Below are 23,496 nucleotides of genomic sequence, written 5' to 3' on the forward strand. Positions count from 1 at the left end.
CTTGTCTCACACAGATTGTAGCAGCCATTGGGGTGCCTGTCTGGCCAGCTTCTGCAGCTTTCGCTTTCAGGTTTGTTTTCTGCTTGGGCCCTATAATGACAACCAGTCATTCCAGTGATTAACACCATGTCAAAGACTGGAACCAAGATTCACAGAAATAAAATTCCATGGTTGTAATTCATAGTGTAATTAATTTTGATCATTGACATGTTTTGAATTCAGTTTTAAAATAAAACCACGGTACCAGTCATTGTTTGGGTGTCAGACTGGAAAATTACAGTTTTAAGACACCCCAACCTTAAAATTAACAGCTGTGATTGATGTTATTTTCAACAAGTTCCTTCACTTCCTACATCATCATTGATCAGTCCAATATAATATTATTACTAGACTTAACTTCCAAATGATACAAGTCATGAATTTAAGAGGAGCCTTTAACGTTGGCCTTTGTGTTTGTCTCATTTAAAAGTATTTCTTGTCTTGTATCAAAGGCTGAAGCACTGTCAAAAACTGGTGCTTCTACCTTATCACTCAGTTAAAATACACCATGCCACGTACAGGCATTAATAAAATCACGGCATTTAAATTTCTGATCAAAGAGAGAGCCAAATTCGTAAGTGCATGTTGCAATTAAAGTGTCAGCATATATGCGGATCAGTAATGTATCACTACAGATAAAGAAAAATAATCATTTTTTCCGTTTATTGTAATTTCTGTTGTCAGTAATGATACCCCTAAGCAAACGATGTCAACATTTTTTTTTCAAGAGACGTCTTCACTGTTTTCCACACTTAATTTTCCGAATTATACCTGTAGTTAAAAGCTTTGGCAAGTAAGCTAATTTGTTGACCTCCATTGAATCTTAAATAGGGTTTTAAAATGGGCAAATAGGTAAAGCACTCATAAAATTAATAGTAAACGATTTATAGGTCAGCTTGTCAAACTTCCAAAACACACTCGAATTTAGGAATTTCATAGCAGAACTGTCACTGTTTTTTTTCTCGCTAGATTAGAAACACTTCATTATGTTGATGTTTAGATATATAGAACATCCAATATAAAAGACTTATGAGGGCGCAGAATGAAAAACATTTTCATCCGTGTTTTGACACTTCGTTTTTTGCCAAATTCAGATATGGCGGACACCAGTGACCTCTGGCGGACACTAAATGATATGATCTTTGGCCGGCACGCGCTAGAGCCATCTATTGGTAGGTCCGGTAGTTGAGCATCCCTCATTTCGCTAGCTTTAGACGCCTGTTATTTTGTCTGCTTCTGTAGCTTAACCAAGGATGTATTTTAACCTCCTTGGTCGTAGCGCAAAGTTATACCATGTTGTTTATATAAGTCGTTGTTTATTTTATATTTTGTTGTTCCCTGATAAATATTTTGTACCTTTCTGAAAAGTTTTTGTTCTTTGCAAATGTGTGATACACGTTCCCAATAAAGGCTCATATTTTCTTAACGCCATATGTACTTCAAAGGTCGCCTCTTGGAAACCTTTGCAACTGAGCATTTATTCAGTAAATAATTCTATAAAATGATTAACTAGTGCGGAAGTAATTTAGAAAAAGCAAAGAGGTAATGTCTTCTATCACTCAGCAATCACATTAACTTTTCGTAGATTTTGTTAAGCCTCAAAAAGACCCGCCCAGTTGACAATCATAGATTCAATAAAGAGGTTCAGCAATCAAATGCACTGTTTAGCAGTAATGTGATGGTCCATGTCCGCGTCAAATGCTGAAGACGCTGTCGACAACATGTATCACAGAGTTCCTCATTGCTCCACTCCAAACGTTCTACGCCAGTTCCGTGTCGCCTGATCCTTTTCCCCGAAGATATTTTAAAATTTGTAGAGTATCTTCGTAAATCATTCCACAGTTTCCCCAGGTTTGTTCTAATAGGCGTGACAGACTTCAGTTGTCTTGTTTACGGTTTTATTATCTCTGCTCCTCCAACATCTTTGGTGCTGCTGTAACAACTAACATGGAATTGTTTGTGCTGTCATATGGTTGTGATAGACTAAATTGATTGTAATTTTTAAGCGCGGGTCAGAGCCGCCCTTTCAGTTCATAGTACTGTGACCACTGCATCAGTTATGCTACGAACTTGTGACTGTCAAACCCTCATTTTTAAAATTTGAATTTTGTAGCACTTTACGTATACTACCATGAATGTGTTCAGGGAGACGGTTCGGTCTACCCTCAAAAGGAGCTTAAGCGAATGGTCGTTCTCTCCCAGCACATTAAGCCAACTTCCTCTCGATGAAACGAGAGAAAACTATATCCGCCGGAATATACGAGGTGCGCTGTTTTCACAAGTGTTACCAACGCCATTGGAAACAGAGGTGAAGTTAGTGGCATATTCGAGAGATGTGCTGACTCAAATTCTTGACATGGACCCGGAAATAACAGAGACCCAAGATTTCGTCGATTTCGTGGCTGGTAATAAGATTCTTGATAGTTCAGTGACTCTTGCCCATAGGTATGGTGGCCATCAGTTTGGCGTCTGGAACGGACAGCTTGGAGATGGGAGAGTAATTTTATTGGGAGAATATATTAACAGGTGAAATGCTTGTTCGGTTGGTTGAATTAAGTTAGTGGCGTATTTAATGTTAATCTAGTTACGATTTTCAGTCTAGGTCAGCGTTGGGAACTGCAGCTGAAAGGTGCAGGAAAAACACCATATTCACGCGACGACGATGGACGAGCGGTGCTGCGTTCTTCCATCAGAGAATTCCTCTGCTCAGAAGCAATGTTCTATTTAGGTCGTTATATTTTGTTTTTATTATAATTATAAGTATTAACAAAGATAAATACAATTATTTATCCATTATAGTGCCTAGAGGTTTGCAACATTTATGTCCAGGCTGTGTAGAAAATCACTTGATACATAAATGTTACTGTAGCAAACAAAAAGTAACAGCCTGAAACTTGTGAAACTTTCAGGTATTCCAACATGCAGAACAGCTGCAATAGTTGCCAGCCAAGATCTTGTGATGAGAGACGAATTTTACAAAGGCACACCTAAAGCAGAAAGGGCGGCAGTTGTGCTGAGGGTAGCCCCATCATGGTTTCGATTTGGCTCATTGGAGCTTCTAGCAAAGAATGGTGAACTAACCACCCTTCGAATACTTCTAGAGTACATTGTTCAGGTGAAATATTCATCTTTGTATTTACAATTATTTCTGCAAAAATAGTGTATCCTTCCTGGCATGAAAAGAAATATCTGATGAAATAATATTTTTCCAACTCCAGGAACATTTCACAAGACTGAAGGATGCAAAGAATAAATATGTGCTATTGTTCAGTGAAATCATGCACAAAACTGTAGATCTTGTAGTACAGTGGCATGCAGTTGGATTTGCACATGGAGTACTGAATACTGATAACATGAGTCTCCTCAGCATCACCATTGACTACGGCCCATTTGGCTTTGTAGAGGCCTATGACTCACAATTTGTACCAAATACATCAGACAAAAACAAAAGATACGCATTTGATAAGCAGCTTGAAGTAAGTAGGTACATAGCCACAAATGCTTTATATTTTTGGCTTAGCATGTATTTGCTACAGTTAATAGTAAAAAAGTAAGCTGTCTGTTCATGTAAGTTTGAGTGAGATAACAGAAACAAAATTGTGGATGTAACATTATTTTGAGATTTTTGTACGCAACTTGACCCATCAGGTCAGTGGTTTGCCAGGGTAATGCAGCAACAGCCACTTGTGTGCGAGAGAGAGAGAGAGACAAAAATAGTTCTAGGTGTGATCTTTATAATACTGGGTTGTTATAATTAAACTTTCCCTATTTAACACCTTGTAACACAGTAACTAATTACAGTATGAGTATCAAACTTGGTAGCATTAATGTTCAGAGTATGGGGTGCACTATTTACATGCATCACAGCACCACCATCCAGTTCCAACTATGGCCACCAGGTCCCATGATCAGTTATCATGATTAATAGTCTCCCACACCTGACCATTCGCAGTGCGCTTGCCGACTTGTCAACATGAGCTTGGACAAAAGGAGCAGGGTATTATTGGTGGAACTCTATCATCAAGACAACAGTAAACTTTGTGAATATCGCTGGTTGAAAGAATTATGGAAGAGTCCTATTTCTCCACCTGCTGTGCGCTGCATGATGAAGTAGTTCGAATCAACTGGAGAACTGGGCGTCGCTCCTGGAAGAGACTGATAACTGGTTGCACCACAGATGAGCAACGAAATTGCTGTTACTATGCCAGAAAATGCTGTGCGCAATTCCCAATTGTCAGGAGGTGTGCATGCTGTGTCAAGACAGTTGAACATCCCGTGGTCCACTGTACGGAAGGTGCTTTGAACCACTGTCAAATGGTATGCATACAAGATCCATATCATACAGAGGATTGCACTACAGGATGCACAAGGACATGTTGACTTTGCTCTCCACTTTCTCGCAAGGATTGAAGTTGATGAGGCTGGCCCTGGAGCATCATATGGACAGACGAAGCTCATTTTTTTCTGATGGATGAGGTGAACAGACAGAATTGCCAAGTGATGGGATATTCCCAGCCAGTCACTGTGATGAAAATCTTCTGTATGGTGAACGTGTCACCGTATGGTGTGGCTTCATGACTATGTTCATCATTGGTCCATTCTGTTTTGAACAGGTTGGTGGTCAAGGACCAAAGACGTGCAGTGTGACTGGCCAGCGTTACTGTGATATGCTTCGCCAGGAAGTCATATCAGCCGTACAGATGAAAGATTCATTGAACACAACAGTTTTCATGCAAGATGGGACTCCTGCTTGTGAAGTTCACCTGCTTCTGTGAAACACATATGGAAATAATCAAATTATCAGCCAATCATTTCCAAGTGCTTGGCTGGCACAATCACCTGATTTCACTCCCTGTGATTTCTGGTTGTGGGGCTACCTGAAAGACAGGGTTTACCAGGGAACATTCACACATGTGCTGATTTGAAACACAGCATATCAAGAGGTAGCCAGCATACCTACGGACATGCTTCGTTCTGCAGTGCAGAATACAATCCTGCACTTTCAGACTCTTCTGGACACTGATGAGTGCCATATTGAGCCCCTTTTGTAGCAGTAATGTTACCGGTATGTAATGGTATGATGTGCCATATCAGCACATTAAAAGTGTTTCAATTGAATTGATTCTGCATTATTTCTCTTCCCCATGCCCTTGACGTTAATGCTACCAAGTTTGATCCTCATATGGTAATTAGTTTCCGTGTTATAATGTGTTAAATAGAGAAAGTTTAATTATAACCACCCAATATAAAAGATGATATGATATGTTGCTACTCACCACATTGTTGAGGTCTTGGTCAGTGAACGTACACACTAGAAAGTAGAATATTCAATAAGCACAATTACAAAGTTACTCGTACATTCATAGCAAAAAAATTCTTTGAAGTAAAGTTGAAGCAGGTATTATTTGAAATTCCTTTTAAAAGTGGTTTTGTTTTCTTTTAGATCCTTCAGATCATTAGATAAATGATCAAAGATTTTTATAGATCCTCCGTATTGTATTACATTCTCCCCACATATATACACTGAATCCTCAACTGTTCTCTTTTTCCCACTTATACTAAACTGCTCAAAAAAATTTACCACTGTCATGACTTGCATAAATTGTTTTTCTGGTGGAAACCTTTTTCTCATTGCTCTTAGTAGAGAGCACTGTTTCTCCGATTTTTGCCATATCACATTGGCAAGGTATCCAACAAATTCCAGCCCACCACAATAACAAATTGCCCTTAACCTATCCCAAAAGGACTGCAATGTAAGATATTGGGCAGAAAACCATTTTAACCTGAAATTTCCATAGGATTCTGGCCATTTTCTATAAAATTTGGCAACAAAGGATAGAAATACTAGGGATTTTGTGACATCTCTCTCTTCTCTGTCCAGTTCCTAATTTTTTGCTTTCATTGATCATGTCCTGTTTATCACTTAAGTAGCCTGTTCATTTTGTCTCAGCACTTTGGCAAGTTGTCTAGATCCCAGACTGAGTGAGTCCCTTGTGCAAATGTTTTAAGCACACTGGTGGTCTGTAATGGGTGATGTCAATTGGAAAATGGTAAATACAATTCGGTATACGTTGGCTTATGATAAATTGAGTGCTCCAGACAGCCGTAATTTTTTCATCTAACCAAAACATCCATTGTGAACTGAGCATTAATATGAATGGAGCTGAGGTTACATAAAAACCATAAATTTTCTCCATGAGGCACACTGTGGAAGTACAGTTGACACCATCATAAATTGTTCAAAAATTGATGTCCATCTGAAATTTACACACATCAAAAAACGTTTTGCATCACGCCGGTTGATAGACATTGACTGTGGATATTGTAATACAGACACAGTTCCTTTTACTGTTTAGAGATGTCACTAAACCCACCCAAAGATGTAAACAACCATGCATGAGCAGCGCCTATTAGACAGAGGAGGTCTGACAGCCGATCAGTTCCAGTCATTCCACCAGGAAGGAGGTACACGGCTCATGTTGTCTGTAGGTCACCCATGCCTAAATGGTCAATGCTGTGGTCAAATCCCATCCGCATTGTTACTTTGTGCCAGGAAGGGCTCTCAACAAGAAAAGTGTCCAGGCGTCTCGGAGTGAACCAAAATGATGATGTTCGGACGTGGAGGAGATACAGAGAGGCAGGAGCTGTCGATGACATGCCTCACTCAGGCTGTCCAATGGCTACTACAGCAGTGGATGACCACTACCTACGGATTATGGCTTGGAGGAAACCTGACAGCAACACCACCCTGTTGAATGATGCTTTTCGTGCAGTCACAGGACATCGTGTCCCCGGTCAGGCTGAATGCCTTAGACACACTGTCAAGTGTGTGCAGCAAGGTGGAGGATCCGTGCTGTTTTGGGGTGGCGTTATGTGAGGCCGACGTATGCCACTGGTAGTCACGGAAGGCACTGTAATGGCTGTACAATACATGAATGCCATCCTCTGACCGATAGTGCAACCATATTGGTGAGGCATTCATCTTCATGAGCAACAATTTGTACCCCCATCATGCACATCTTATTACCCACCAACCACTCTGAGGGATCTACCCCAAATCGCCATTGAGGAGTGGGACAATCTGGACCAACAGTACCTCGATGAACTTTTGGATAGTGTGCAACAACGAATATGCGCATGCATCAATGCAAGAGGACGTGCTACTGGGTATTAGAGGTACCGGCGTGTACAGCAATCTGGATCACCACCTCTGAAAGTCTCACTGTATGGTGTTACAACATGCAATGTGTGGTTTTTGTGAGCAATAAAAAGGGCAGAAATGATATTTATGTTGATCTCTATTCCAGTTTTCTCTACAGGTTCTGGAACTCTCAGAATTGAGGTGATGCAAAACTTTTTACATCAAAGCTTTCTAAATGGTCTGAACTGCCTAGATGCATAGCCCCCAACCTATTAATAAAGTTGATGGAGTTACATGTTTGACATGAACATCTGCACACCAGTGACCTTAATAAGGAAGCAGTATGTTTGGTTAGATCATAATATGCAGAAACACCAATATTGCTTTCTATTGGCCATAAAGATAAACTTGTTTTATGAATTTTTGAAATGTTGTTTAGTCTGGTTAGCAGCCACATGTGCCTCTTGATGGTGTGTTGAGGTAACAAGGAATAATCCACGAGTGCAGAAGTTTTCTGTTGCACATGCCCTCTAGGGTCATAATTAGGCTTCCTATAGGTGGAGTCACTTATCACACTATGCAACTTGTCCATATACAGACTAAGAGGTAACAGTTCATTTGCATTACCTTTATTGCCCTTCAGCACCACTGTTAGGTTCCTCTTAGAGGTTAAGTTGCTGGAAAGAGGAGCCATATGATACCTTTGTTTGGATGCTGAGAAGAAATAAAAAGGGTAACATGCCAGGTGTTTTTGAAAGCTCCTCTTCTACATTTTTGGAAAACAACAAGGTCATTGTCCCCATCAATCTCTTTTACTATTTCTGTGCTCTTCCGTATATCACTCAGTGTCAAACAACCACAGGTATCCATGTGTGTGATCATTCTCTGTTATGGAGTCGTCCTGGGGTAAGAGAACTGACCAGAAGGAAGCTGCAAAAATGTATGCTCAGCAAGGCAAACTGGACTCTGTGATTGGGTTTTAACATGGAGGTGATGACAACTGTGAAAAAAACAAGTATTACCTGTGAGACTATTGGGACTTGAAGTTGAAAGTCTTTTCTGTCTTTTATCACAGTGGTGCCACTTCAGGAGTTACTAAGATTTTTAAGTGCACTCTGTCAGTACATAAGATAAGCACATTTTACATTTTGAGAAGTAACTCCAGTTGCATCATAAGAGAAAGCAAGTAGTGCTTTAGGAGAGAATGTTGTGAGTAGCAACTATCCTTTTCATAATATTCCATTCCGGATTTTCCATTGTTTGAAGATGGAAAAAATTGGACTTATGTCAGAACTTAGGAGCACAAGTGTTCAGCTGCTAATGAGACTTTTAAGTAATATTAGAACTAACTGAAGTATTTAGGAATGGTGTCCCTGCCAGAAAACTTAGAGGAATCACGAGAGCTCCCAATGTTCCAGACAGGAAAAATAAAGTGAAAAGGGAAAAAAAACAATATTTTTGTCAGTAATGATTTATAAAACTTCCATGTCTACATTTAAGAGCTGGACTTTCTTCCTCAAGCTAGATCCAAGACAGCCATGGACCAGTCAAAATATTAGGTTACTTCTGTCTTGAAAGTCCTCTTCTGTTGGGCCGAGGAAATATACAATGTAATGATAAATATCCTGTTACCTTGCAGTAGGTACAACTCTCCCCTTCCTCCCCTTTTCAGATGTGCTGAAGACACAGTTAAAACTTGTAGTACAGTTCCCACCAGATGTACTGCGAAAACTTAGGCATGAATTACCTTGTACCCATCAGACTTAAATATTGCAGGATGCTTTTAAACATGGTAGGATACAAAAAATACTCTTCCTCAAAGTTCATTTTCAAAACATATGCTTTCTGCAGTTATAAGGAAGAAAAATCATTTTGTTACTCAACAATATAACTAGGACAGGCTTCTACTCAATACATAGAGAAGGCATTGAGCAGTGGACAAACACAGCTAAAGAAAACTACTTCAGATGTGAAAATGTACATACACATTCATTATTATAAAATGATAGATTGCTACTCACTATATAGATGAGACATTGAGTCACAGGCAGGCACAATTAAAAGACTGGTATATATAAAGCTTGCAGCCAAGAGGCCTTCTTTTGAAGTAGAAAACACACACACACAACCAGTCTGTGGCTGATGTAGCTAGTGTGTGTGTGTGTGTGTGTGTGTGTGTGTGTGTGTGTTCATATATGCACAACTCAAATACATGTACAGAGTGAGGTGGTGTGGTGGTTAGCACACTGGACTCATATTTGGAAGGACAACAGTTCAAACTCACTTCTGGCCACCCAGATTTAGGTTTTCCATGATTTCCCTAAATTGCTCCAGATAAATCCCGGGATAGTTCCTTTGAAAGGGCATGAATGATTTCCTTCCCCATCCTTGACACAATTTGAGCTTGTGCTCCATCTCTAATGACCTTGATATTGACGGAATGTTAAACCCAATCCTCCTCCCCTTCAGACACTTGTGACCACTGTCGTCTCCAGCTGCCAAGTTCTGACATGAGTCCAATCTTTTCCATCTTCAAACAGTGGAAAATCCAGTATGGAATATTATGAAAAGGATAGTTGCTACTCACAATATAGTGGAGATGCTGAGTTACTGGTAGGCCAATAAAAATACTGTTGGAAAGTAAGCTTTCAGCCAACAAGGCCTTTGTCTAAAATAGGCAAAAAAAAAAAAAAAAAAACACACACACACACACGACCACAGTCTCTGGCAGTTGCCATAGACTCTGGTCACGTGTGTGTGTGTGTGTGTGTGTGTGTGTGTGTGTGTGAGAGAGAGAGAGAGAGAGAGAGAGAGAGAGAGAGAGAGAGAGAGAGAGAGAGAGAGGGGAGTTGAGTTTGCATTCAGAATAATGCCAGTCAAGATATGTAACTAAAAGAAAGAGAGAGAGAGAGAGAGAGAGAGATCACCTCAAAGAGATTATGTTCCAGTGGGCAGTATAAATTCAATAGCTCTACACACACCTTAGAATAAGTAACAATCAAAACATGGCGCTACCCATATTTCCATCAAAGAAAAAAGTCAAGGGACAATGACTCACTTCTCAGAGAATTTTTGTTGAGAGGAAATATGTTCTAAAAGTATATAAAGTTAATACAAAAATATTCCGCTTCAAAATAAAAACTTCATGACATTGTGTCTTTACTTATGTCATCATCGTATACACTAGTTTATATAACTGAACAGTTTAATAAAGTTGCTTAGTTCAAAATATTATGTTTTGTATGTAACAAAGTTAGTGTGTTAAAATATAATAATTCCTCAGCATGACCGTTATCTGACCTTAATGTGTAATGAATTTCAATCACATCTGCAAAACAGTTGTCTGTGCACCTTTCAGTTACCTACGAGTAGCAGTTTCCCAAGAAGTCAGTTGGCCTACACTAAGCTGTATATGCCCTGCCCACAGATGTTAGTTTAGGTGAAGATACTTAGCAACTGTAGTGTTTGTTATGATGGTATGAAGCATACACATTAAGTATTATATTAAGAAGTAGCAGCAGTGGTTTTATGACTGTTTAAATTTTTCCAGGGTGAGAAGCAGAAACTGTGGCCCAGTGTTGGCAGTTACCAGTGTTGGCAATGGCTGGAGCATGTGGTGTGGAACAGACACAAAGAGCACACTGGTGATGCCATAAAGTATTCTTGGTCTCTGTTTACGCAGAACACAGCCATCTTCTTACTTACAAACACACACACACACACACACACACACACACACACACACACACACACACACACACACGGCAGTAGTGCAGTTGGTCAAGACGTTGTCTCAAAATGCAATAATCTCAGTCATCAAGCTGCATTGCCAGTCATGAAGCTCTTTAGATCTTAATTCTATAGAGCATACTTAGAATGCATTGGGAAGACAAACTGCAGCCCATAAACTGCCTGCGATGACTCTTCGTAGGCCTCCACACAGCTTTTTCTCAGATAAGGGATTGACTCCAATTGAGATCTCGAAATATCTCACAGTGAGCAAACTACATCGCTGCAAATGTGTGGCAGCTCACAAATAAGATACCGTATGAACTGTTTTGAAGCTAAAGAATCGCTCTTGGGTTTTGGCACTTTTTAAAAATTACATACCTTTGATTTCAAAATTATTTTCTTGAGGAAATGGTAAAATTACAAAGTGACAGATAGCTAGCCAGTATTAAACTTCAGGAGGTGAAGTTCCAGTACCATCAATGGACACGTACTGCCTCTCCCTCCAGGTAGTCAGCCAACCTACTTCAACCCAGTCTCCTACTCGCGCCCATCTTCCCCTTTCCTCACTGCTCTTGGTAGAATATTTGTCACTAAACATATTTCCCATTTCTCAAAAAATAGCCACAATGTGAATATAACATTAGGACTGAAAACATTTTTTACAAAAATTTCAGATGTTTAACATTAGTACAGAAAGGATCAGATCAGTGGATACACACGTGCTTTACAGCCTGCCAGAGCATATTAGGTTTTTAGTTGAAAATGTGGTGGAACTTAAAGCAAAGAACTTTCTTTTAGGCAACTCTTTCTATGTTATCTACACACATATTCTACAAACCCCTCTGTGGAATGTGTGGCAGAGGGTATTTGTCATTGTATCACATTTCTTCCCATTCATTCAGAGTGTAGTTTGAAAAGAACTGCTTAAATGGTTCTGTGCACATTATAATTAGTCTGATATTACATGTAAATTGAAGCTGGAGAGGAGGAGAAAGGAAAGAAAGGGAGGGGATCACTGCTGTCAGCTGCATTGGGACATTTCCCTTTCTCCCTCTCTCCAACTTCAATTTACATATAATGTATCTCAGCTGTAGATTCTGTGTGATGTATGTTCTTTCAGACATGTCCAAAAGAATAGACACCACACATTCGTATAATAGTGTAATATTGCTTTGTGACCACTATGGGAAAAATACATTGGTATGTCCTTACATTCCTCTCATAATACAGGTTCTTGGAGCTTAGTGAGTAGGCTTTCATGCAATAGTTCACATTTATTTTCAAGTGTATGCTAGTTCAGGTTTTTCATTTGTATGGCACTCCCCTACAAGTCAAACAAACCTTTTACCGTTCATTCTGTTTTTTTTTTTTTTTTTTTTTTTTTTTTTTTTTTTGTAGTCTTGTGTTAGTTCTATGTTGTATGGGTCCCACGCACTTGAGCAATATTCTAGGATGGATTGCAGAAGTGTTTTGTAAATAGTATCCTGTGTTAACTGATTGCATTATCACAGTCTTTTATCTGTGAACTGAAATAAGTCACCTGTGTTATTTATGTTGAGCCTATGTGAACACTCAATTTTATATCCTCACAAATTTTTATGCCAAGGTGTTTGCATGAGTTGTCGCATTGCAGTTGACTCACTGATATTTACGAAGGGGGAGGGGGGGGGGGGAGAACAAAAAAAACATTGCCATGGGCAGAGATTGTGTAGTATGCATTTCTGCAACTAGGCGTGTATAGAACAGTTCATTGCCAGTTCAGTGCCATCCGTGATGTCAACCTGGCTTGTTCTATTTATCTGCAGGGATTGTTTTTGTTAGTGCTGCTTTGTTCTTGTTTCATTTTTGTTTAAGTGAACAACATGCATCTGTGCAATTTTGTTTTCTACTCTGTAAAAATGCTGCTGAAACTGTTTTTAATGTTGAAAACAGCTTACCAAGATGATGCTACAGGAAAACCTCTAGTGTACAAGTGGTTTGCTCGATTTAAAAATGGCAAATCGTTTTGGATATACACCAACTGCCCAAATGAACGAAAACAATCAAAAAATTTGAGAGCTTCTGCTCACAGACCGTTGACAAACAACTGATCAACTGTCAGAGATTGCACAACAGTGTTCATCGAAAACTACCCAATTTGTGGCAGACAGTAGACTGATTCTTCCACCACAACAACACACCTGCACGCTCTCTCTCTCTCTCTCTCTCTCTCTCTCTCTCTCTCTCTCTCTCTCTCTCTCTCTCTCTCTCTCACACACACACACACACACACACACACACACACACACACACACACACACAGAAAAACACAGAGTCATATGTTACACAGTTTTTGGCTAAAATGGCATGGTTCCTGTACCCCGTGCACCTTACTTGCCTGACCTGGCTCTGTGCGACTTGTGACTTTTTCTTATTTCCTTGCAAGAAAAGGGGCTGAAAGAACGCAGATTTGACAACATTGAAGAAGTCGAGGAAAAAAAATGAGGGAGGAGCTGTCAGCCCCTCCTAAATATGACTAAAAAAATGTTTTGCACAGTGGAAGCACTGGTGGGACAAATGTATTTTTGTAATGGAGAATCTTTTGAAGTGGATAAGGCTTTTTTGTAAACAGTTTGAAAATATGTAGCTTTTAAAAAATAATTCCAGTTGTTTTTGGGTAGCCCCACATAGTCATAGGGCAACACATCTTTGTTTCATGAACTTCATTGAAGGTACACAGAAACTATTAAAATTGTTATTTGGATTATTTTGTAATATTGGCACTGAAATACAGTAATATTTAGTAATTTCATTGTATTGCACTTAAATAAAATGTACATCTTTGGCTGGTTTCCACGTTCCACAAACCCTTGTAACCAAGAAACTTCACTAATGTAATGTAATGGTTACTTCACTGCTGCTTGTCAAATTTACCTTTTTCCAAGGTACATAATTAAATATTCATTAGCCACAGTTATTGTTGCATGGTGTAAATACATAGCCAGAAAACAACTATTCTCACTACCAGCCAGCTGTAGTACTACATTAATTACGTAGGGTTTCAAACAGCAGAAAGCCCAGTCTTGAATAACAACAGTATGGAAAGGACAGACTGCTACTTACCACTTAGTGGAGGCATTAAATTGCGGACTGGTACATTGAAAAAGAAAGCATTCTGTTTCATTATGCCAGTCTACGACTCACTTGTGTTGAGTAGCAAACTATCTTTTCTGTGTTGTTGTTACTTAGGATTTCCTCATAAATCTCTCATATTTGGAACATCTAATAGCAATTGCTGACTAAAGTTTACAGTTAATAGAATGAGTAAAAGTAACAACCACCTTATACTTTAGGCATTGAGTGGCCGACAGGCATATAAACAAGACTGAAAATTTGTCAAGCTTTCAGACCATGTACTACTTCAGAGCTAATTAATAAAGAAAACATACATACAGTTTCGTTGGCACAGCAAACTACCTAACAAAAGTTCGGTAGACAATTCATAAAAAATACAGTATGCAGGGAACTACTAGTGGTCTATTACCATGGAATACAAAATATAAGTGGAATTAATAACTAAGAATAAAACAATCTATAACTAGCAGAATAAATTAGAATCGATAGAAATATACATTGCATGAATTTTGTAATATAAAAATGGCTGTAGAAATTACTAAAGAGAATAAGTTTTGTTTCTTCCTACACAGATTGTTGCATGGAATCTGGAAAAACTTGCATGTGCTCTTTTTGCTATAGTTACTGAATATGAAAGGAGGCAAATTCTGGATCTTCTGAATCAACTGTCTGCATATGCAAACCACAGAGTCGGGTAAGAAGTTTTGAAATTTGATTGGAACCCTGATTTTCGAACTCGCTATTGGAAGTGTAATTCTGTGAACTTAAATTATTGCAGATGTGTGTTTGCAAAAAAGTTGGGGTTAAGAAGATATGATGATTCTGACAATGACTTACTGATGCTGCTCTTGCAAATGATGGAAGAGACTGGAGCAGATTTTACAATGACATTTAGGCAGTTTGGTGAGATTGAGTTAGCAGACATGACAGATCCCGCCAAGCTTGCAAACTTGTGGTCCTTACAGAGATTATCTAGTCATAATGCATATGAACGCTTCGTGGAACTTTACAAAAGAAGAGTAAGCCTCGATTATGGTAAGAAATGAAACATTGTGTGATGGCAGAAAAGTAGATTGTTCACTTTCCACATCCTCATCTTAATCATTTACCAAACACAGGCCATGAAAACTGACCAATTTCTTTCCTTTTCTTATAGTCTGAGTGAGGTTCTCCTCCAGCTTATTCTACCAATGTAATTGTGGCGTACCAAGAGAGCAGGCATTTCTGTTCTATTTCTAGTCACACAAATACACCAGAAGATTTCATTGTCAGTATACCTTCAAATGTATATAGTTTTTAGTAAACTTAAAATTTCCACATCCATGCCGACTGCTACCAAACTAGGATGCATTAATGCAAATTAAGGAGGAATGTGTTGGTAATATTAGTTGCAGCAGTGTCAGAATGCAAGGAAAGTTAACAGTTATCTGTACATATCCAAAATTCAGTTAGTTTTGTTCAATATCACTATTTTTCATAGATGTAATGGTGTCCTTAAGGGCGATTGTTTACATGTGCCCATCCTACTGAGTTTAATTGAAATATTGATTACAACTCTGACAGTTTCATGGGGAAGAAGGTATGAGAGAGAAGTCATAAAGAGCGTTCCTGGTTAGAGTTTATCTAGTATTTCATGCCTCAGTTGAGTGGTAGGCAGTGAACCTGATTTCTGTTATTCAGAAGAAAATCACATTGATATAATGAATGTCCCCCATGATAATGAAAAAGTAGGAGAACGGGGAGAGAACAGAGAAGATATTTCATTATGTTTGTTATTTAAATGAAGTAGCAGTACGGAAGAATTATGTTACAAATATACAAAGATGCCCACAGTAGACTCAGTATTTATACCTCTTGTAATCCAAATGGATTTACTGATAAGTCAGTTGATATGCTTGCACATATGTCTGGCGAGGTTGCTAGGTCCAGCACAGAATGACATGTGTGCCAGCACCAGGTCACATGGGTAAACAACAGCAGTAGATTTAAGGACTGCTGCAGACTGTCTTGGCCTCACTTGTCTCAGCTCACTGATTTGTACCACATGCACTCTGGTAAACTTAATTACGACAACTTTGCCATATTTGGCTATTTTGTAACTTGTTATTCCTGGCCGTTGGCATTTGGTTGTCATGTACACATCTGTTTGCAAATGTGGTGCAGTCTCCATTCTCTGTTTGAGCACACATTGTGCCTACTGTGAGTGCACAGACAACATGAGCATGCACCAAGACAGTGGTTCTTATTATACTGCTTCCCTGTCTGACATAATTACAGTATTTTCCAAGTCTAACATTTGAGTAATTCAATAATCTCTATAGTACTTTAATTGGCGAGAGGTATCCACCCCTAGAAGACTTTATTTCCGTTTGGTTCAAGAAAAGTGAGGATACATTATTTTCTTCGATATATTTGTCATAATTGGTGTTCAATAAAAATTGTGCTGTTGAAGAAGCAGCCATACAAAAGTACCCAGACAACTCATTGATAATACAGGGTTTCTCGTAGAACCATAGTCAGAGTGAGTCCCATACTCAGGAAATAAGCATTGGTTGCTGATGAGAGGTCCCATATCACCATCCTGGGCAAGGTCCTAGTGGTGATGGCTTGCTGTTGCCATTCTCCAAACTTATGAAGTGTCAGATGCGTATGTATGGATGACTGTGATTGCTGCTTTTATAGTGTACTTTCATGTTTATATTATTGTCAATAAATGTGAGAAGGGAAACCCAATGCAGAGTACATAGTTAACTTCTCCCAAATAGCACCAAGAGGATTGCTGAGCTCCTGATGGACAGATCACCATTGGCAGTGTGCCCTTACTTCTTGAGACACTGTGGAGAGGTTTGAAATTTAAGCAAGGACAATGGTACAATGTCTGGTGATCAAGAGATGTAGGCCACTGCTTCTTCTCCCATTGTTGACCAAATACTGGCTATGAATCATGTGTTAATGATCACAGCAATGAAGGCAGATTTCTGCAATCATACAAGCTGTGTTCTGAAAGTATCGGTAATTTTCAGTTTTTGGAAATAATTATATTTATTTGTCTGCGTTAACATTATCTCCTTCAAGGAATAACCATTAGGTGCTATACAATTATGCCACAGCTTCATCCAATCCCCAAAACTAGAGGTTTGAGATAGCACTAAGCTCTTTCAGTGATGTGCTTTTAATCTCATTTAAGGTTGTAAAATGAAAGCTTTATAAAACACTCTTTATTTTTGGAAGCTGAATATCTGATGAATATGGAGGCTGGAGAATCAAAACAGTGTTCTTTTTCGTCAAAAATTCGTAAATGAGAAATGAAGTGTGAGCAGGTGCATTATCATTTGTTTCAACAGAAATCCGAGCATTCTGAGAACTATAATGAGAACAAATGGGAAGAAATTAAGTGAGTCATTGGGAGATGGAGGTAAGCAGTAGCATTTCTGAGGAGCATTAAAAGCTTGGTGTGGGACAAAGATGTCCCACAGGAGACCAAGGGAATAATATATCCATCTTATTCTGTGTCTATTCTGACATATGCTTCTGAAAGCTGGAAATGAAGAAAGAGATTTCAGCAAGGTACAATATGTAAAATGAAAGTACACAGAAATGGAATGGTAATAACAAGGATGAGAAGAGAAAGAAATAATAATTTCAGGGCAATGGTAAAAGAGGTGCCCTTTCAGATGGATATAGGATGAGCATCACATAAGTGGCATGGATATGTAAAGAGAATGACCTGTAACAGAATACCAAGCAAAATTTGAATTGAAACAAGACAAAAGACTAAGAGGAAGAAAGAAAGAAAGATATAGCTGCCTGAAAGGGGTGGAGAAGAGTATTCAGTGAAATATGTAGGTGGAACTGGAAGAAGGTAATGGTAGAATTTTAGCAGGAGGATAGAGGAAAGTGGAGAAGTTTATGTTCAAAAACAGACCTGCCCAGTGCCTGTAAACTTTTCATAATGAGGATGGTAATGCAGCTCTTTGAACTGCTCCACTCAAAAGCATAAACTGGAATAGGGTGCCATCATAAAATTCAGTTTTGGACAGTTTATTGCAAACAGAAATTTATCCAAATTTCATGAAGATGTATAATGAGTCTACTCCCTTCATCTGTGTCTGAATTCAAACATTGCCATATTTTGCTATAAGGGGTTCTACTGAAAGAAATTCCCAAAGTAGCAGCCACAGATAAGAACATTCACAGAGGGTGCTACATGGCAGAGGTAAATTAGGATTTAAAGATATATAGTCCCTGATGCAGTGTGTATGCTGTAATAAATAGTATACATTTTCTACATGAGGAATTAATTGTGATGCAACTTTCTGCAAGAAGTGTGCCACATTTGTTGAATAGTGACCAAAACCAAATGCAAATCCAGACATCTCACTTGTGTTTAAACATTTTAAAAAAGAATAAAACTCATATTATGCACTGATACATTACTGTGGAGGAGTTGTTGGTTGACCATTTCAAGCTAGAAATGAAACAGTATTCAAGGCAGTGGATTGGATGCCAGTGGATCTCAACTAAAACAGGTGAGGTCATATTTCATTTGATAGCAATATTATGGCCAGTATTTTGTGGTATGCTGGAAGGATTGCTCTTATTGACTGCTTTGCAAAGGATAAAATAATAACCAGCAAACACTACAGAAATTTTCCAGAGAAAGTAGATGATAAAATACTTGAGTGTAGAGTGGGATTCCAAGGGAAAGAAGGAAACGGATCTTGTTCCGTCAAGACAATCCATCTGCCAGCAACGATGTTTTGGTAATGGGATACTGAAAGATTTTAAGTATGGATTGTTGGAACATCGAATTCAGTCAATGGATTTGGCATGCTTGAATTTACACATGTTTCCACATCTAAAGAAATTCATGGGTGGCAGATGTCAACAAACATGTTCTGTGATTAAGCAATCCAGGTGACCACCTCGAATGCTTCAGGCATTCAGTGGTGGTATTCATACAACCAAGATAATTGCTTTCTTCTCTGATGTGCTGTGAGCAGAGGTACTTATGTTGGGTGGTTGCTATTTTCTGCTTCATGGTGGTATGGTTGCTTGTGGAGTATCGTTGTCAAGCATTGAATTGCCAAGTGATTTGCAGTGGCTAGCCTGTTCCCTGTTATGATCTACAATAGGCAGGTGCAACTGCTGTCATCAATGTCTTGTGGTCCATGGCAGTTGACTCTGGTGGTAGCAGTTTTCCCTCATCAAAGTACTCACAGCAAGCACATTCATAGTGGCATGTGAAAAGCCCAGTTCCTGCATCATCTTGAAGATAGATTGTCACATACACTGGCCATTATGAAATGTGATTATATTTTCCACCTTGCCCATCCTGTGCTCTACTACCAGTGTCTCTACTTTCAGTACTACCGGTGCAAAATCTGGTAATGTTCCACTCAAGTGACCCATCAAACTGTCTATTCACTGTGGTGGCAGGAATGTTTGTACTCCATTGCAGCACTTATCTCTGTCAGTTGTTGATGAGTATGTATTAGCCATTATTTAGCCAAATCATTGCCCCCTCCATATTATGTTGCACCTTTTACCATATGTGCTTATTTTGTGTCTTTAACAGTGCAAGAATAAGTGTGATAATGATCATCTAATGTAAGAAGCAGTAACCAGTACCAAAGTAATATTTCACATGTGGAGATGTATGTGTGTATATTTTAAAAAAATATAACAATGTGATTCAAAATTAGTCCTTTTGAGTGAACAACTCAAACTTATAACATGACAGAATAGTTGCATAGCAGCTCTGAAACACAAGGATTGTCTAAAAATCTTAGTGAATGGAGCAGTCTGATTGGCAGAGTGTGTTTGAGACTGCATGCACACCATAAGACAAGAACTACCACACTGCAACACACACATTAAGTGAGCTGCATGGGAAAACATGTTATAGTACAATGAAGAAACACGAATCTTAAAAATAAAAGTGAAACATTGCAGTGCAGATGCATATGATGTTAGTCCAACTGTATTTAGAAGAAATGTGGAACAGAATCTGCCTTTTACAACTAGCTCCAAAAGCTTTTGGGTAGCCTGTACTGTGTCACTGACCATATTCACAATATGCCACATTGTCAGTCTCAATCAGCAAACATAACAATAAACATTTGAGCAGCAGTTGCTGAAACGAAGTCAGTAACTTTTCTGAGATCAAAAGGAAATTCAAAAGACCATCCATTGAACAGTTATTAAATAACCACTTAAAAAGGAAATCCAAGGTGTTGTGACAAAAGGGGAAAGAGAGATGCTTGCAGGATATCTAGAAAGTGATTCTAATGAATGTTTTGGAGATTATAGAAACTTTCAGTTCCAAATGATCTAAGAAATGCTAACCCGATGATTGAATTTCCAGTGTCAGGTTACTGAACAAAATCGTTTTTCACTAAGAACATTATAAAACTAGGCTTCTTTGTTTTGTGATCTATTAGCTTGTTCCAAACCTTTCTTGAACTATTTGTTGTATCTATGCTACCATCATATTCATACATTTGAACTTTTACATTTTGGGCCTATCATCACTGGTGTATGAAAATGACTTGAATTGCCTGTTTCTTTCTTTAATAAGCTTTGTTTAGTTCACAATTGGATGGAATTGCAAAATAAATTATGTTGACAATTCGTAAAAAATAAGGTTATGTATCCTATGCTACAAAAATTGTGCTTGGAAAGGTAAACATTCAATGTATAGTGGAAGTGTTGCATAGTAGATAGGTACCTTGACAAACTGCTGCAGCACCCCAGTTGGGTTGAGGTGTTATGGTGAGTGGAGTGGGTGAGATGTACAAGGAAAAGGAGGGAAGAAAGCTACAAAAGGAAGACTGAGGCATGGGCTGCCAGAGATAGCTCTCCTTGGTGCAGTGAGCAGTAGTAGATTATTCCATACTGTAATGCATGGGCAAGGCTTGAAGGAAAAGGGCTTAGGTGGGAGTGAGAGGACAGATTAAATGGAGTTAGAGGAGAACGTCTCTGGGAGAACAATGTGGTTGATGTTTCATAGCCTCATATACTCACTGAATTCAAGTGAATTGACAGACTGAAGTAATGAGGAGAACATTAATTTTTTGGGAGAAGAAGGAAGGAAGGAAAGAAAAGTGATTAAAACAGGTACAGAGGTAGGTGAAGGGTAGGATCTAGTGGATTTTGAGGCAGAATATGTGTTGGCACAACAGTTCCCACCTGTACAGTTTAAAGATGATGATGATGATGATGATGATGATGATCTGTATAGGCATATGGGGTAATGTGAGGTACAAAAACCACATAAAACTAACCATCAGAAAGGCAGGTGCCAGACCCAGATTCATTGGAAGAATCCACAGGAAATGTATTTAATCCGCAAAGGAAGTCAAGTACAAAATCTCGTTCTACTAATGTTTGAGTGACCAAAAACAGGTGGCTAATAAAGAGAATCTAGGGGAAATTAAATGACTAAATTGGAGTTCAGAAAAAAATTTGACTGTATCAGGTAAAAACCTGTTGATCTCTAATGTGCTTCACAGTTGCTTGCAGAGTATGTATGTAGATCTAGAAATTGTGTTGTTTCAAAATCTGTTGTCAATCTATAATATAGTTTATAAGTTTCATATTGCTCTTATGCACAAAGATCATGTTCATACTCATTTAAACATTCTCAACTGTTATTGTTGAGTTATTAAAGACCTCCAAATTATTTTCACAGGACTGACAGAAGATATGAGGAGAGATACAATTATGCGCACAAACCCTCGATATGTGCTGCGAAACTGGATGGCTCAAGCTGCTATTGAGAAGGCAGAGCAAGATGATTACAGTGAAGTGAGGGTATTGCATGAAATACTGAAAATGCCTTTCACCACTCAGGAAGCAGCAGAAATAAGGAATTATGCTGATCCCCCACCTCCTTCATCATACTACATTAAAGTCAGCTGCTCCAGCTAAACCAGTGCTAAAATTACTCTGATAAATGTTTTTGTAAAAGAAAGATACTTTTACAGTTATTTCACACCCTTTTGAAAATATAGCATAATATTTTTTTTATTCTGTTGTTTTATTTGAAATTTATGGTTCATAGCCAATATATATTACAGTAATGGAATATCATAGCCAATATATATTACAGTAATGGAATATCTAGGATGAAATAATGACAGTACTCCATAATATTGTCATATATTACAGTAACAAGCTATAGTTTTCAGTTACACCATTTTTTTTTTTTTTTTTTTGTGTGTGTGTTCCACCTCAACCTCTTATCCATATGCCAAATTAAGAAATAACCAATAAAAGGTACCACTTGCTAAAATATGGCATTAAAGGTCATTGCTTTCCAAGTGAAAAACATTTTCAATATTTCAGTTGAGTATAGATAAAGTTTTCTTTTGATAAACACTATGTGATTGGAGACTTGACTTTTAAACATATGCCCCTGAAGAGACTGGGCCTAGTTCCATGTTGTGACAGGTTTAGTCTATTTTACAGACTAGTAAATATTTTTAATTTAGGACACGCAAAGGTAAAGTGTGTACATCTAGGAAAATGAAGTAAAGATCTTTTGCCAGAGGTTGCAAAATTATTTCTGACTGACTGTAGGATATATTTATTTATTTATTTATTTATTAAGCCTTCCATTACTATCCAGTGATGTCCTATTTCTGAATATTAGCCCAACAGTAAGTTGAAACCTGAGCAGTTATTTCTAACAGGAGTTTGCCCTCTGCCAGATAATGGAAAGTGGAAACATAAGTGATGAGGTGTCATAGATAATTGAGAAGTTGGAGGAATAGAGACCCTCACTTTGTTCCAAGGGGCAGCTGCCTCAGATGCCAGTCATCAGGCAGTCTACCTGCTTTGAGCATTCTGATTGCTCTTTTGATACGACATGATATAACATCTCCACACATCTTAGATGCAGTTCATCATAGTCAGGCAAATGACATTGCATGCTGTGCCATTAATAATCAAACAATAAAGAAAGTGAAGGATAAGAATGGGGAAATGTAGCTTCTGAGGTTTTTCTACTCCAGGAATGATACAGGAAGAAAAGAATATTTTACATTTTGATCATCCATAGATTACCAAGAGACTGATACTTAATTACCACATGACACATAAGAAGTGCCCAAATATTATATATTAATATTAAACATAATATAAATATAAAATATTAAATATATTATTTTAAATATTTAGTTCCCTTCAATAGAGAAAATCTATCACTTAGAGGAGACATTTCATCATTGTGACTCTTACTAAGTACATTAGGCTTTAGGTAAGTCAGTACTTTTTTCCTCCGATATTCTGGTTTAGGCTGCTCCAACTCGAGTGCTCACCTGCAGGCAGTGCAACAGGCAGTCAGCCAGCAGAGTTGTTTATGTTCCGTACTACTCTGGCCTCTCCTCCATGGACGCATGTGCAGAACACGTGCAATAGGGCTACCTTATGGCTAGCTTATACTAGCTGCGCCTACCTGCAAATGA

At 38.4% G+C, this 23,496-nt stretch overlaps 1 protein-coding gene across 1 annotated transcript; it reads left to right on the forward strand.

Annotated features, from left to right (window-relative positions):
* The first annotated feature begins 1,952 nt into the window (after window positions 1–1,952).
* On the forward strand, window positions 1,953–22,055 carry LOC124545257 (protein adenylyltransferase SelO-like). The gene is made up of 7 exons (XM_047124134.1): window positions 1,953–2,565; window positions 2,637–2,767; window positions 2,949–3,154; window positions 3,258–3,515; window positions 14,599–14,720; window positions 14,805–15,061; window positions 21,720–22,055. The coding sequence occupies exons 1-7, from the start codon at window positions 2,171–2,173 to the stop codon at window positions 21,956–21,958; spliced, it is 1,608 nt and encodes a 535-aa protein (XP_046980090.1). The 5' UTR covers window positions 1,953–2,170; the 3' UTR covers window positions 21,959–22,055.
* The last annotated feature ends 1,441 nt before the right edge of the window (window positions 22,056–23,496 follow it).

This window comes from Schistocerca americana, chromosome 8, assembly GCF_021461395.2.
Source record: "Schistocerca americana isolate TAMUIC-IGC-003095 chromosome 8, iqSchAmer2.1, whole genome shotgun sequence".
In the NCBI taxonomy this organism is placed as follows: domain Eukaryota; kingdom Metazoa; phylum Arthropoda; class Insecta; order Orthoptera; family Acrididae; genus Schistocerca; species Schistocerca americana.